At 36.6% G+C, this 16,543-nt stretch overlaps 1 protein-coding gene across 1 annotated transcript in view; it reads left to right on the forward strand.

Annotated features, from left to right (window-relative positions):
- Positions 1–6,891: 6,891 nt before the first annotated feature.
- The window catches only part of LOC125236733 (armadillo repeat-containing protein 2), a 40,638-nt gene continuing 30,986 nt past the window's right edge, over positions 6,892–16,543 (forward strand). The window contains exon 1 of the mRNA XM_048143653.1: positions 6,892–7,003. Within this exon, the coding sequence (XP_047999610.1) occupies positions 6,892–7,003 (112 nt within the window). The remainder of the gene's footprint in view (positions 7,004–16,543) is intronic.

Raw genomic sequence — 16,543 nt, forward strand, 5'->3', positions numbered from 1 at the left:
AGAGTCTCTTAAGATGTTGGTCTAGACTCTTCGCTATGAGACCGTTCGCTGAAACGACTTGTTCCGATGATATTATTGTACTTATGTGTTTGGGCGCGGGCCAAATAGAAGCCTATGTTTTGTTTACCACAGTGGCTCGTCGCCAAGCGACGCCCTACGGTCTATGCATCGATCGAGCTAGCTCATTTCACTGGGCTAGGCTAATTACTGCGCTTTCGATTTAAGGAATAATTTCAAGAAATAGACTACCGGTTCTTGTTTGTAACAAATATAAATAGAAATAGAAATGGTACACCATCGTCTTAACCCTTTCGCTGCAGCAATTAAGTTAACTCGTTAATACTTAACCATATTTATACTTCGTTTCTTTTAAGATTAGAATTATCTGTCAAACGGGTAAACAAAGAAGCAGTGGTCGTAGACCTTCCTTCTTCGATTTCGGCCGATACCACTGATTTCTTGGAACTTATGTACATAGTATTATAAGTTATAAGTTCCAAGAAATCAGTGGTATCGGCCGAAATCGAAGAAGGAAGGTCTACGACCACTGCTTCTTTGTTTACCCGTTTGACAAATAATTCTAATCTTAAAAGAAACGAAGTATAAGTCAGGTCTTTCGATAGAGTTTTTCCCCTACAACTCCCGGTCCCGGATTCGAGTCCCGGTAAGGGCATTTATTTGTGTGCTGAGCACAAATATTTGTTTCTGAGTCATGGATGTTTTCGGTGTAAACAAATAAAATAAGTTATCGCGTCATCATTAGGTATCTAGGAGTAAATATTTTATTTGGCGTTTTTGTCGATAGGTGTAGAAGGACCCTATATTGTGACGTGACACGGTAACATTGAGGTATATGTAATGCACGGTAACGTATAAAAATGGCCAATTGTTAAGTTTATGTATGACTAAGCTATTCTACTAAAACACCTCTAATTACCAGCTATTTCTGCTCTGACTATATAATAACCACAACTATACAAATTTACAAAGTACCTAACAAGTACAAATTTCTGTAGCGTAATTAGAACATACGGCGTACATAGGTACCCTATGGAAATACCCTCAACTCAAGCTCTTTTCATGCCTACACACAGACAGATTTACGCATTTAGGGCCAGTTGCATCAACCACATTTGACAGACACATCATCGTCACGCAGCAGACGTCTATGGAACTTCCCATACTATAAAATTAAACGAACGCTTTCGGTGCCAGACGGTTTATGCAGCCGGCCCTAAGTGACTGAAGCATTATCGGAGGTCTGGATTGTTTGCATAGAATTTTTGTCAATCCATATTTTGGAAATAATTCTCAACATGGTACGAGAAATGCTTGTGAGGTCGACAGCTTAAAAATAGTAAGAAACACTTCGGTATTAGAGCGATATGGTGCTTAAATAAAATAACCAATTGAATACCATACCATGCACATGGATATCCAAAGAATTTAATTACAATGCTTGATTAATCCCTTATCACGGATAAGCTCACTCGATGTGTTGTTTAGATAAAACAGAAGCGATACTTGATATTCAAGGTTTCAAGGTTACCTCTGTTATCTGTGAAATTGCAAATACTGAGGCACTGGTCCCACCGCGAGCTAAGTAAGCTATGAACTATCGGCTATAAAAACGAACAAAAGATTAGCACCCCCATGCAAATAAAAGATACACGGCGATTTTGATAGCTCACCGCTGAGCGAGTAACTATAAACATCACATCGGGGGGCGGGGTCACGTGGTAAAGGCCCAGGCCCCGGGGGGGGTACGTGGTCTATTTGTATGGCCAACCTAGGCTCCAGGGGAGGGGGGGGGGTGGTCTATTTGTATGGCCAACCTCTAGGCTCATTACCCCCCCCTGGATCCGCGCATGAAACATCCCCGTGTCTCTTTTATTTACACGGGAGTGATTATCTTTTGTTCGTTTTTATAGCCGATAGCTCATAACTTACTAGCTCGCGGTGGGACCAGTGCTTTAGGTACAGCATGTAAATGTGATGCTAAATATCATTATGTTTCTTGCATTATCTTGCTTGTTTGCCACGGCTCAGGAGAGCTTGGGGTCCGCTTGGCAACTTGGCATAAAGCGACTGGCACATGCCAATCAATAGGCTAAACTAGGCCCTATTGAAATTAGTCATAAGGAATGAATGTGATTCAGGATGTCGAATTTTGTATCTGACTTTTATGCCAACATTACACCGACTTTGACGAAGTGGGCTAGTTAATTAATAAGTAAAATAACCCATATTAAGTTAAGACACTCAAATTCTACTAAAAGTGATATACAAGGTGCTTCCTGATAATCCAACCAGGAATCCGACGTGTTGAATTTAACGGAAAACAAAAAAAAAAACACGGTGTATAACGCATACCCTACTACTTAGTACTTCCCCAAACTCCAAAGTATTTGAACTACGCTGGCCCCTCTACGCCGCACGCCTACGCGGCAGTCCCGCGTAGCACCCCGCCCGTAGCACCCGCTACGGATGGCTACAGTATAACGTAAACAAACTGTTCAGTGTTCACTGTTTTAGGTATTTGTTTACATGTATTTGTAACTTTATTTCATTTAAACTGGTTTGATTTGGTAGTGTAATTTTGTAAGTTTGATTTTAATTCGATAGTTGAGGTGTTTTATTATAGTGTCAAGATTTAAAATTAGATTTGAATGGGGTTTGAAATAATAGTGCTGTAACTGATCAGTGTCGTAAGGTTTGAAACAAATAGTTTGCAGCTAAAATAGTTGTTATTGCAAGATCTTATTTTATGATAAGTATTTTATTATATTTGTTAGTATGCTTATATTTACTTAAGACGATACGGTAGAGGTCAATTTTCCATACACACGCTCTCGACTATTTCCTCCCTGGTTTTTGAAGATAGAGCAATGATTTTTTCAACACAGATTGTTATTATTTTTATCTGTGTCCGACCGTTTTGATTTTTTTGATATTCTGCTTTAAAGACTCTAGAGCCAATCAAAAATTTCCAAAAACGGCCTTTTTCGTTGTGGCGCAAAAAAAGGTGTGATACTCAAGATTGGTAACAATTAACCAAAAAAGCTAAACGGTCCGACATAGATTATTTCATTTGTTATTCAGATTCTCAAATTTCGTTCCGATTGATTAAGTTTTGAAGGAGGAAAGAGTCGAGAGCGGAACCTCGATTTTAAAGATTTCTTTGAAATATCTTTTGACTGAGTTGTTCTTAATGGACAATTTTTTTTCGATAAATCTAGTTAATAACACTTGTATATTTAACTAAAATTCCCAAGTTGAAAGGGGAGCTCCTTTCCATTTTAGCATTTTCGCTACCGTATCCTCTTAAAAACTGACCTACAGTGTTAGAAATAAAGAAGACCAAGGCGCACGATTAGTTATAACTTAAAATAGTTCTATAATTTCTGTAGTAGATTAAACACTGATATCTTTAACGTGAAAATTTTACTGTCCTTGATGGAGACTGAAAACTGTATGGAAATACGATTATAATTATTAGCTTAATAAGCTTTATGCGAAAATATTGAAATAAATAGGTTTGTTTGTAAAAAATAACTAGGTTTAGATATTATTAGATATTAAAAAATTACCAGATTAAATAATGACATAGTTTCAGCTTGGTTTCAGCACAAAAAATACGAATACCTATTAATTTCTTTCACGTTCCTTATGATTTGCAATGTTTACCTATGATTTTGTGTTTTATTTATTCAGGGTAGTTAGTCTACAATCTACATGAACCTATTATCTATCGTGAGAACTGGAGTATGAATTTAAATATTTGCACATGCGTGTGTTTAATTTAATAAAATATTCAAGGACTTAATGTTACTACCAATGCATCCATACTAATCCATACTAATATTATAAATGCCCTTACCCATGCCCTTACGGGGCTCATGTATGAAACTTTTATTGTATAAGACCCAATGTACTATATGAAAGCAAATAAATTACTTGATTACTTGATTAAATGGGAAAGTGTGTGTGTCTGTTTGTTTGTCCGTCTTTCACGGCAAAACGGAGCGACGAATTGACGAAATTTTTTAGGTGGAGATAGTTGAAGGGATGGAGAGTGACTTAGGCTACTTTTTGTCTCTTTCTAACGCGAGCGAAGCCGCGAAAAAAAGCTAGTAGTGTATATTTTAACTGGACTAATGCGACTGCTACTACTATTATTATTACTACTACTTCTTAGCATTATTCTCCTGGGTCCTGGTGCCCTCGCACGAGTACATAAGGTTTGAAATTTTACAGGAATAAAAGAAAGTTCTAAATTCAAAAGCATAAAAAATTTCCAGGAATCCAGGAGGGTATAGATTGATAGATAGATAGATAGATAGATAGATTTACAGATAGATAGAAGGCTCTTCATTGGCACACCTCAGCAAAAGATACAGAAAAAAAATACTCATACTCATACTTACTCATACTTATTTATTCATAATATTCTTAAAATATTACATGTCAACAACAGGGAATAAATTATTTTGTATCATCAATTCAAAACATATTTGTAACATCTATAAAATTAAGAGTCAATATTACAATAACATATATTATGTAGGTTACATTTAAATAAAATTACAATTCGAATAGAATATTTTGAGAATGAAATTGATATGATAGTACAAGGATTATTAATAAATTATTGTTTAGTGGATATGTCAATGTCGAATAATTGCGTTACAGTATAAAAACATTTATTGGTTAGCCAATTTTTAAGTTTGTTTGAAAACATATTGTTACTTTCTAACATTTTTATGTCATTAGGCAGCGCATTGTAAATTTTAGGACCTAGAACATGCATTGTCTTGGCAGATTTGCTTAGTCTGTGGGAGGCTGGTAGCAGTCGTTCTCGGCTTCCTAAACGAGTGCGAGTGAGTTTGTTCGTTGCAAAGGTGTGTTTGTGTGTGTGTACGTGTTTTACAGTGGAGACAAAACAAATGATTTAAATAGAGGCATACGTAGATTTAGGCGGTAATAAATCTCGCATGAATTTCATTACAATGTGTCATTACTGTCATTAGATCGGTCGGCTGGATTATGTAGATGTAACTCAATAGTCTTCGATCTCGATGTATCTGATCTAAAGGGAATTTTAGCGAAAAAATTCAAAAACTTTATATTTTAAAATAGGTAAATTTAATGTTTTCCTACTCAGAATCACGAGCGCTTGCTATTCTTGTAGGTGAAACAAGTGTCCCCAATTAAATTTTCTACTTGGTTACCATTTTTCAAACACTTTGTATAGTGGTTGTGGTTAAAAAGTGGAAAGTATGCAAAACAATTTAAATTTTTGGACCATTTTTTGTCTCGTTTTTCTTAGAAACAAAAAAGGCTCGTGATTCTTAGAAAATATTTATATTTTTGGTGTATCTTCTCGCGAAAAACCCTATAATAGCATGCGAATTTGTGCGCCGCGCCGTGTAAATGGGCTTTAGCTTTCTTTTGTGCAGCAAACTGCTGCCATTCCTTGTCAACCACAGACAGAAAGTAATTGCAAATGGTAGACATCCCGGATCGCGTGCCTCTAGCCACAGACAATTAGACAAGACCCGCGTCCTTGTTCGTGCCCCAGTTTTACTAATCGAATAATTTATACCTCTGTACCATCAACACTATTTATGTACTGTTTAATGTAGGTATCTATTGTATAGATACCTATGCATGTTTCACCATCGGTGAGATGGCTATAATAGCTAGTTTCCTATTACTAGTCAAATCAGCTTCTTTTTAAGAACTGTCAAAACGATTTGCTAATGTGGAATGACTATGAAATACTGAGGAGTGACGTCACGGTCAATTCATTTACTTTATATCTTTCTCTTTGACTTATAAATAGAAATTATGTTTAAACTTAACTACTGTCCTTATATTTCTTCTAATTTTGTGGTGCTTTATTTCGTGCACTGCATAAAATATTTTATTTGAAGTTATAGGAAACTAGCCTATTTTAAGTAGGTTTGGTGAAAACTCAAGTCGATACTCTTAAGTATACCTACATAAGTAACCAAGACAAAAATCAAGCTTCGTTTTTTAGGGAGACGAGTATTTGGAATAGACTTTTACACAACAACTAGTTTTTTTCAGTTTCAGTTAAGTATGTATGAATTTGTTTATCAGGAAGTTTGTCTTTTTGAATTACAGTTAAAAGACTCAATATTATTCTTACTCAAAATGGGTTGAACTTTTTTACATTTAGACCCCAAAAACTCGAGTTTTAATAAACAACAGACTGTTTATTATTATGTTAGCGACGCATTTTCATAATCGACAATAGCGGCTGTCTGGTTGTCAAAATACTTGTGACATTTGTTGTTGTACCATTTCACATGATTGTCATTTTATATTTTAGTCAGAAAGTGGATCATGGAAATCAGCAATTTAAATCAGTGATACGTTATTGCTGGACATTGTTCATGTTCAAGTTATTACTATTTTCCTTCAACGTAACTGAGCCAGATTATCATTTCCTTATACCCTGTTTTTGTCACCTAGGTATCCCTTCTAAATAGCTCCCAATATTGCTATATTACGCATCTTTCACCCATTTCTACCACCTTGCTACATGATAACATTGATAACTTTGGCACATCTCGGACACTGGCGGTCAAATATATGAAAGAGGCGCGTTCCTAAGCACACAGTCTAAGCTCGTGTAGGTGAACGCGTACCATTCTTGTATGAGTGAAATATGACAGGTCGACTGTTCGCGTTTCTGACAGGCGGTAACTGTGAGGTAACCAAGAGGGGGTGGGCGGCACTTTCATCGGGGAGCGGGAGTGGCCATACTGTACGATAGTACTCTTTATTATACTGTGACTTTGGTGTAGTGCATAGATTTGAGAAGCACTTAATATTACATTTGTTTGTTCAGAAACAGAGGCGATGGGTGACCGAGGCGCGCGGCGCGGCGCCGGCGGAGCCCCTTTCTACGCGCCGCCGCGGCGGAAGACATCCGCAGAAATCATCAGCGAAGCGAGGGCTGCACTTTATGGAGGTAAGTCCTGACTTGATCTAAGGAAATTCTTTAGAATTGTTTGTAAAGTAACGAGAGAGATAAAGGGAGGAGCCTCGCAGCGTCGGGGTGCCTCTTTCTATGCGCCATTGAGGTCCGCCTCACATGCAGAAATTATCAGCAAAGCGAGGGCCACTTTATACGGAGGTAAATCTATCTCTATCTAATCTCTTTTCTTCTCTATTCTATGGTCTATTTGGCCGCGTTTTACGGAGGTAAGTCTTTGTCCCTCCTAATAACATGTAACTAACGTTGTTTTTTCAATAAACGTTTCAATCGTTTCAAAGTACAGTAAAATTTATAGTATAGAATTAAATAATATTTATTAAGGCGACACACATCATTATATTACGAAAATATATTCCAAGGTAAATGCACAGAAATATTATTTAAAAAAACTCATTACCTAAAGAAAACACACAAAACAGTCTTTAATGATAAGTTACAATATCAGACCTTCCATTACGATTATCGCCTTAGTTATAATGCGTTTCTTAGCGAACCCTTTTTCATTTCTTTAGCCTCGCACGACATCGTTGAGGTGAATAAAATTATACCTAGTCACGCGAAACCAGAAAACCGATTCTGTAACAATTTTATATCCTTTTATTCTTATTTTATAGAAGTTAAACTTCCGTGAGACATTTTTTAAATATTGATAAACATTGTTCAACTCACGTTAAGTGTATTGGTGACATGTTTTACTCATGCCTGACGATGGGTCTCCGAAAGATTCGAAACATGGCGCCAATTGTGGTACAATAAACGTGAATTAGACCCTATTTATTCTTGTTTTGATACGACTTTCAAGTCATCACTTCATTAGGTTACCACCTATCAGTGTGCGTAGCCGAATGCACAAACGCTAACGAAACGCTCGTAGATATCTATCTCTATCGCTCTTGCGTATTGACGCGATAGAGCCAGACTACCTTTCGCGTCGTAGAAATGCCATTCGGCTACGGGGCCAGGGATTTCATTCGCATCAATAAGTGCGCTGACGGCGCGCCGCTTGATAGCCGCCGCTGCGCGCCCATTGAAAGTCGTATTAAAACGAAAAAGAAATCAAAGTTGATACTTGAGACAGAATCGGCTTCAGCTATATTCTCAAACTCTTTTGTCATGGTTTAGTTCCTAGAGTTATTTGGTCTTTAGATTAATAGTTAGAATTAAAGGAATCTGAAGTCACACTTAGAATGGTTCTTCTGAAGCGATTGATGTTGAGAGAAAACTCCTAACGTCATTTCTATTAATTCTATTCAAAGTTGAACGTCACTCTACACTTTATACTGTAAATTTAAACCATGACATTGTCTAGAATTTGTAAATAGTTGGCATAGTTAATGGAACAAAGATAGGTAATTTAACTTTAACGTGAACAGGAAGTTTTAAATTGTAGTTTTAAATAAGTAGGTAAATTAAGTATTTAAGTCTGCAACAGGCTTCAATGCACTTTATAATTTACCTACTAGAACAACTAGGGAACAAATCAAATTATTTTATTGAATATCAATTGAATTGTTCTTTTTTTCAATAAATTATAAATTTTATAAGCCGCGTAAGGCGTAAGCTGAAGACCCGGGTTCGATTCCTGGCTCGGCCACCAGTGGGCCTTGTCGTTTTTTCTTTCGTGTATGATATCTATTTCAATTTATTTCTTACTAGAAGTTTTAAATTATGACTTTGTCAGTAGATTGTAATATGTAGTTCATCGAACAATTTGATAATCTAACTTTAATTTGAACGGAAAGTTTAAAAATTATAAAAATTTAAATAGGTTATTAAAGCTGCAACAGGTTGCGATGAGTTAAAGAATGTTTTACAAACATTTATGAAAAAATGTAGCTTGCAAAGTCGCCTGCGGCATTTCTGAACCGTGACTTTCGAGCAGTTTAAACCTTAAAAAAACGTAGCTCGTCGCTCGTAGGTAGTCCGGCCACTTAATGCCAGTAACCCTTTTAGTGTTGCTGATGTTCATGGGGTACGGTTATCGCCCACCATCAGGAGATTCATGTATTCGTTTGCGTCCTGTGTAGGTACATTAGGTACAGTCAAGAGCAAAAATACGTATCGATTTTATCCGCTCAAAAATATGTACCGAGACCTTATTCCGCCGACATAAAGTGCTATGGCATATTTTTGATAAGTTGTACGCACCCATATTTTTACACTTGACTGTACTAAACAAGCAAATTAAAAGAAATAACTAAACACGCAAATCAAAGAGCTTGTCCTTTTGCTTTGTGACGTTGAAAAATATGTAGACTGGTGTCAGATTCGCTTTATGAGTTATGACGTAGGTTGCGGCGTCAGGGGCTATAAAGAAACCGCCGAAAACCTTCAGGGCCGCGGTTTTTGCTTCTATTTATGAGTTAATTTGACTCATTTCACGCAAAGAAAGCAGAATGGAAGCTCATAAATATGAAATGTTCGCCATGACTCTAAGTTGGGGAGTTTATTGAAAAACCTTAAATTTTTTGACCAAAGCATGAAACTTGGCACAGTTGTTCCTTATATCAAAATAAGCCGATTAAGATCGGGAGCCTTCGGGAGCCTCCCCCCTGGGGCCCGGGAGGGGGGGTCAAAGTACCGCTTCACCCGGCTTGGTTTGAAAAATTCTAACTTACCCCGTTTAGTTAATAGGTCATGTTTGGTATCGTTTTCGAGTAAATCAATAACGTAGAATTCGTTTTTAGTACTAAAATTATCATTTAATGATAAATAAAATAAAAAAAAATTTAAAATTTGAAATTTTCATCCATGATTTACAAATTCAAGTCATCATAAATGACAAAATGTTTGCTTTGTCTATAAATAAAAAATATGACATGATAGCCTATTTAATATAGATTATAAAAAACATAACTTTTATTCACCTTTACTAACTTTAAGTTCCACAAAAAAATTACTTTAAGACGCGCGGCGTCGGTACGCCGCGAGCGTAATTTTAAAATGCCTTTATTTTAGAAACTCTATTAGACCCCGTTTATCTATTAGGTCATGATTGATATCGTTTTCGAATAAATCAATAACGTAGAGTTCATTTTTGGTACTAAAATTATAATTTAATGGTAAGTAAAATTAAAAAAAATTAAAAAATTTCAAATTCATCTATGATTTACAAATTCAAGTCATCATAAATGACAAACTGTTTGCTTTTTCTATAAATAAAAATTATGATATGAAAGCCTATTTAATATAGATTATAAAAAATATAACTTTCATCCACCTTCACAAACGTTAAGTTCCACAAAAAAATTACTTTAAGACGCGCGGCGTCGGGACGCCGCGAGCGTAATTTTAAAATACCTCTATTTTAAAAACTCTATTAGACCCAGTTTAGCTATTAGGTCATGTTTGATATAGTTTTCGAGTAAATTAATAACAAAGAATTTATTTTTGGTACTACAATTATAATTTAATGGTAAATAAATAAAAAAAAAATCATCTATAATTTGCAAATTCAAGTCAACAAAAATGTCAACTGTTTGCTTTTTCTTTAAATAAAAAATATACCTACAAACATCCAGACAAGTTTGGTGGAAACTTCCTTCACGAACTGCTTGGTGTCTGATGACCATGGTCCAAATGTTTCAAATGCAATTGCCGCAAATATGTAGTTGTTTTTTAAAAACGCATATTTGCGAGTTTAAACTGGGCGTTTTGCAGCAGCAGTCCCTGGTTTCTGGGCCGAGCGTTAGACGTTGGACGGAGCCAAGGTATCCACACAGGTCACGCCCCACGCCAAGGGTCGTCCCAAAAACCAAGGCAAAAGCGAGCAACCATCAGGCCGCTTTGTCTGCTGCTCACAAGCCGACAGGTTCGAGGGTTGTCGGTATGTTCGCTGTGCCGAGAGCCTTGCGGATTAAATCGTTAAGTGCAGCGTGTCACAAAATTCAGCTAGCAATAGACTGGCAGTGGAGTCCATGGTGTCCTAATGCGTCGGCAGCAAGGGTGTGGTTGGCAGGTCTTTGGCCCCAGTCTTAGACAAATGGCAGTATATGATGAAGTAAGGCAGCCTCGGAAGGAGGTATGTTCTCCAAGTGTCGATCTTTTCTAGTAAAGAGGTTCTTCCGGCACTCATTCACTGTTGCGTAAGACCTGTTGTAAGGACTGTTGTGTTCACTGTTGTTGTTGGACCCTTGATCTGAAACAGTATGTGCATTGTCATTTTATTTAAACAGATTCTGCAACTATCAAATTACAAAATTTTGGTGGATCACCTTCACTATTACACACTTACCTATCATACAAAATAATTACAAACTTTAGTAGAATCTGATTAGCCTATCTATGATATTGCTCCATCTCGTAATGTTTGAAGCCTTGGGTGGCCATGGCCATGTTTCTCCCTTGTAGATCGTTTCAAGCTGCGTTTATCGTACCTATCCCATACTATGTCTAATCTAGAAACGTTTTCTTTTGGCTTTGAAGCTTAGCCAGGCCACTCAAGGTGTCAAACTATTACAAGATGGAGCAATATCAGAGGCAAATCAGATTCTACTAAAGTTTGTAATAATTTTGTATGATACGTAACGTAAGTGGGTAATACTGAAGGTTACGTGATCAAAAAGTTGTAATTTGATAGTTGTAGACTCTAAAATGATAATGCACATATTGTTTCAGACCAAGTCGTTGCGCAACGGTGAATGAGTGGTCGAAGTACCTACCTCTTTAGGTACCAGAAAAGATCGACAATTGGAGAACATACCTCCTTCAGAGGCTGCCTTGCATCAGCATATACTGCGCACAGTGTACCAGGGGGCCATTTCTCGAAGCTACAAGTTACAATTTTCAACTGGTTGTCAATGTCTAATATGACAAGTTGGAAAGAGACTTCCGCTTGTAACTTGTAACTTTCAGTTTTGAGAAATGGGACTCAGGGCGTTCTTGTTTGGAGTCAGGCGTTGGTGCCACACCAAAATTTGCCAAGTCCGTCTTCTTGGGGATGGAAGGAAGAAGGAGACGAATGGGTACCACACTGGTCAGACAACACTGAAGTGGCCAGTATATGCTTAGAAGTTACAAGATGTAAATGTAAATCAGGTTGCAAAAACCGATGCAACTGCATAAAGAGGGTAGAGCCTTCTTTATGCAGTTCCATATGTACCCAGCTATGTCTCTGTGAAGGGAATATATAGTATGAGTATGAGTATGAGTAATCTGTCAATTAGGACACCACAGACTAAACTATAATTGCTAACTTTTCAGTGTTGGATACTCTATGGCAGTTCCGACTCAATTATAATAAGCTCATTATAATTTTAGTTAACTATAATAATTTCAAAAATAGAACTTCATTCAATTTCTATACTAATTTGCGATACCTGGCAAATTTTCCTGCATCTGAAACACATTTTTTTTATCTGTCGCGTTATCGGCCAATCAGAGACGGTTATTACAAACAATTGGTTGCTAGGTAATTCGATGTTGATACAACGGTGAACGACTCTATTGCATGTGATATTTCCGTCCATTGATGATGAAGATGATGACTCGTAGAAAAAGTATTGTATACAATAGTGATATACCTAATTAAGCTTTTCACTCTCGTACCGTAACACATGGTACTCGACTGAAAAATTTTGTATTATATCACGATTGTATAAAATACTATTATATAAATTTCTGTTAGGATTCACTACAATGAATAAATAACAGGTACGGTCGGTCTTTAGATCGTGTGGTCTGACCCGAGTGTTGCTGTTGTCGACACCGGAGTCAATAATAATGAATCTTTTTCTATTTATGCATTAACACACCTCTGACACTGGCGATCAAATATATGAAAGAGGCGCGTTCCCCGTACACAGTCTAAGCTCGCGTAGGTGAACGCGTACTATCCTTTGTGAATAGGCTTTAATATCATATTTTTATATTAATAGAAAAAGCAAACCGTTTGACATTTATGGTGACTTGAATTTTGCAACTCACAGAAAATTAAATTTTTTTTTTTAATTTCATTTAACATTAAATGGTCATTTTAGTACCAAAACAAAATTCTACGTTATTAATTTACTCGAAAACGATACTAAACATGACCTAATAGCTAAACGGGTTCTAATAGAGTTTTTTTAAATAAAGGCATTTTAAAATTACGCTCGCGGCGTCCCGACGCCGCGCGGCTTAAAGTTTTTTTTATGAAACCTAACGTTAGTAAAGGTGGGTAAAAGTTATATTATTCATAATCTATATTAAATAGGCTTTCATATTATATTTTTTAATATCTGGGCAACCGAGCTTCGCTCGGTTCTGTTTCGTATTCTTGACATGTGTCGCCATCTAGTTCAAAAATGAATAGTACCTACATCGAGCGAAAGAATTCTCAGCCTTAACAACACAACTACTCCACACGAGATGGCGCGCATTTCGCCACAAAAGCTCAAATAGTGTATTTCTCTATTCGTTTTAGCCTTGACCTGTGTCGCCATCTAGTGTTTGCAATAAATAGTACTTACATCGACCGAAAGAATTCTGTCTTAACAGTACAACTACTGCACACCAGATGGCGCGCGAAGAAAAACGCATGAAAACTCGAAAATTCGCGTTTTCCGGGACCTAAGGATAAGTTAGACCGATTTTTCACCCCCAAAAACCCCCACATAACAAATTTCTGCGAAATCGTTAGAGCGGTTTCCGAGATCGTCAGTGTAAATAAATATATATATAAATAAATAAATAAATAAATAAATAAATATACAAGAATTGCTCGTTTAAAAGTATAAGATTTGTAGAAAAAGCAAACAGTTTGATATTTATGATGACTTGAATTTGTAAATCATAGATGAAAATTTCTAACTTTTAATTTTTTTTAATTTTATTTATCATTAAATTATAAGTTTAGTACCAAAAATGAATTCTACGTTATTGATTTACTCGAAAACGATACCAAACATGACCTATGAACTAAACGGGCTATGTTAGAATTTTTCAAAGCAAGCCGGGTGAAGCGGTACTTTGACCCCTCCTCCCGAGCCCCAGGGGGGAGGCTCCCGAAGGCTCCCGATCTTAATCGGCTTATTTTGATATAAGGAACAACTGTGCCAAGTTTCATGCTTTGGTCAAAAAAAAAAAGGTTTGGCCTCTTTTTGTCGATAAACGTCCCCACAGCATACTACTCGGTGAGAGAGTTTCTCGATGAGTAATGTGTCAAAATAAACCTTGGATGAGAGAATTATTATGAACAAATTAAGTTGAATGTTAATTATTAATTTATTTATGTGATTTAATTAATTAATTATTAATTTTTATAATTTAATGTAATGATTTTATTGTGATTTTGAAATACTTATCATTATTTTACCTACTTGTAAATAGTGTATAAAAGATGAATGTGACGATGTACAATTAATACAAATAAATATTCTATTCTATTCTGTTCTATTCTATTCAAACTGGTAAAACTGCGATATTCTATTATTATTATCGTGGATCGCTATTTGCAATAACAATAATTTCTATCTACCTAAGGTACTAATACGAATGTACTCGGTTTGACAGAGTAGGTACCTATCTCTTTCGGTATTTCATACCAACATTTTAGAATATGGCCTTTGTAGTAAAAACTCCTAAAGTAGTTACGAAGTTATGTCAGATATTTCTCTATTAGATAAATGTTTGCTTCCATATTACTTTCGAAGTTGGTTGGTTGTAGTTTGCAGCTTTTCTGCCCGCCGCGAGAGGTGTTTCACCCCGACGGTCAGCACGCCAACGCTGCCCATTTAAATACAGCACTTGCCCACTAAAGTACCTACCGACAAAGCGAAGGCTGAGTAGAATAGGAGTGAATTTACATATTTTTCTCTCCCCTTGTGGTGAAGAAAAATTTCACCACCTCCTTTCCTCCTGTTGGTGTCGTTCCTACAAAATGACTGTGGGATATAAGTTTCGTGGGCTGGCAATCTGTTCCTGCAATATCACAATTTCATTTTCTTTCAATTGCCAAGTGTCGCACTGAAACTTCATGTGTTCTGCCTACCCCGTTTTGAAATACAGGCGTGACTTTATTTGGGTACCTATATATTTTTTTCTTTCTCCCATTACCCAGGCTTATTGCCGCGGTTCATGGACACACTAGGTTCTCTTTCTGACATATTATTCATAATATCTCACACAGCTGCAAACTTTCCAAAGAAAATGCAAAAATCGAAATCTATGGTAGCCATTCTAATTTCCAGGCTTCGTGAAACATTTAACTCTAAAACGAGAACAATTTTAAATCGTCATCCTCATATTAGTTTATATGCTTGAGTTTAGGCACATGATTAGTTCTCGATTATGTCACTGCGACACAGAGTAGGTACCAGACATCGGATTCCGTGGGGCGAAACTTATTGACAGCTAGGGACTTCCTATATCGATAAACTCATTTATCGATACTAGTTCTAAATACTAGTGATCGCACAAAGGTTTGCTTATGAAATATTTTAAAAGAGTATGCGCATGTGACACTGTTTGAGTTGCAGGCGTCCATAGGTTACGGTAACCGATTTCCACCGCACCGGACCGTATGCTTGGTTGCCACCGACGTAGTATAAAAAAAACATTATATAATAAAATATGAACTCAATTTTCTTCTTCTTTTTTGAAAACGTTTTTATAAGTTTACTCGTCACAATTTATAAAAAAAATAAAAAATAAAATGTGTTTATTTCAGGCAGGGCCCATATAATATTAGTACTAACATATTACATATAACACTTAAGCTATATTAGTGACTTAAAATTAACATTACATATTTATTTACTGATGTTATTATTATTTTTTTAATTTAAATATCTGCCGCCCTCAGGGACACCCGGTACGTGCGTGTGCGTTCGTATCCAGTGTCCCTGAATGGGGCAGTCCACCCTGTCACTGATGACCCTCAGGAGGATTTATTTCGACGCTATTTATTTTAGACACTATGTATGAATGTCATACTGGTCTTCAGAACAATAGTTACAAAAAACACACACAATGTTGGGGGCGATCACTAGTATATAGAACTAGTATCGATAAATGAGTTTATCGATATAGGAAGTCCCTAGCTGTCAAGAAGTTTCGCCCCACGGAATCCGATGTCTGCAGAGTACATACCCGTCCTTATGCTATTAATACAATTGTAAAAAGACGTGTAATCTATGTCGCGTCGAGATACTATCGCGCCATTCATGTGCTGGTGCGAGTAGTGCGAGCAATATACAAAATTAAATGACACATTGAAATTAGGTCGCCCGTGACGTACGGCCGAAGGTTGAATGCACTCATAGTCCATACTACACAGTTCTTGCGGTAAGCTACCCCCCTACACCCTACGGCCTTGTTTCTTCGTTGCCATGGTGATACAGTACACGCTGCCCGTCGCAAGTGGCCGCGATTTATCTCAACTTTTAATTATTCAGAGAGGTTATGGAACTTGGATCGTAGTTTGGGAGCTCGATAACGATTTTAGGTATGGATAGTTAATGTAGATAAGGGCTTAGACATAGAAATAGTTGCTTGTTATTTCGTTTCGAGGTAAACATATATATATACGCATAT

Source organism: Leguminivora glycinivorella, chromosome 19, assembly GCF_023078275.1.
Source record: "Leguminivora glycinivorella isolate SPB_JAAS2020 chromosome 19, LegGlyc_1.1, whole genome shotgun sequence".
Lineage (NCBI taxonomy): Eukaryota > Metazoa > Arthropoda > Insecta > Lepidoptera > Tortricidae > Leguminivora > Leguminivora glycinivorella.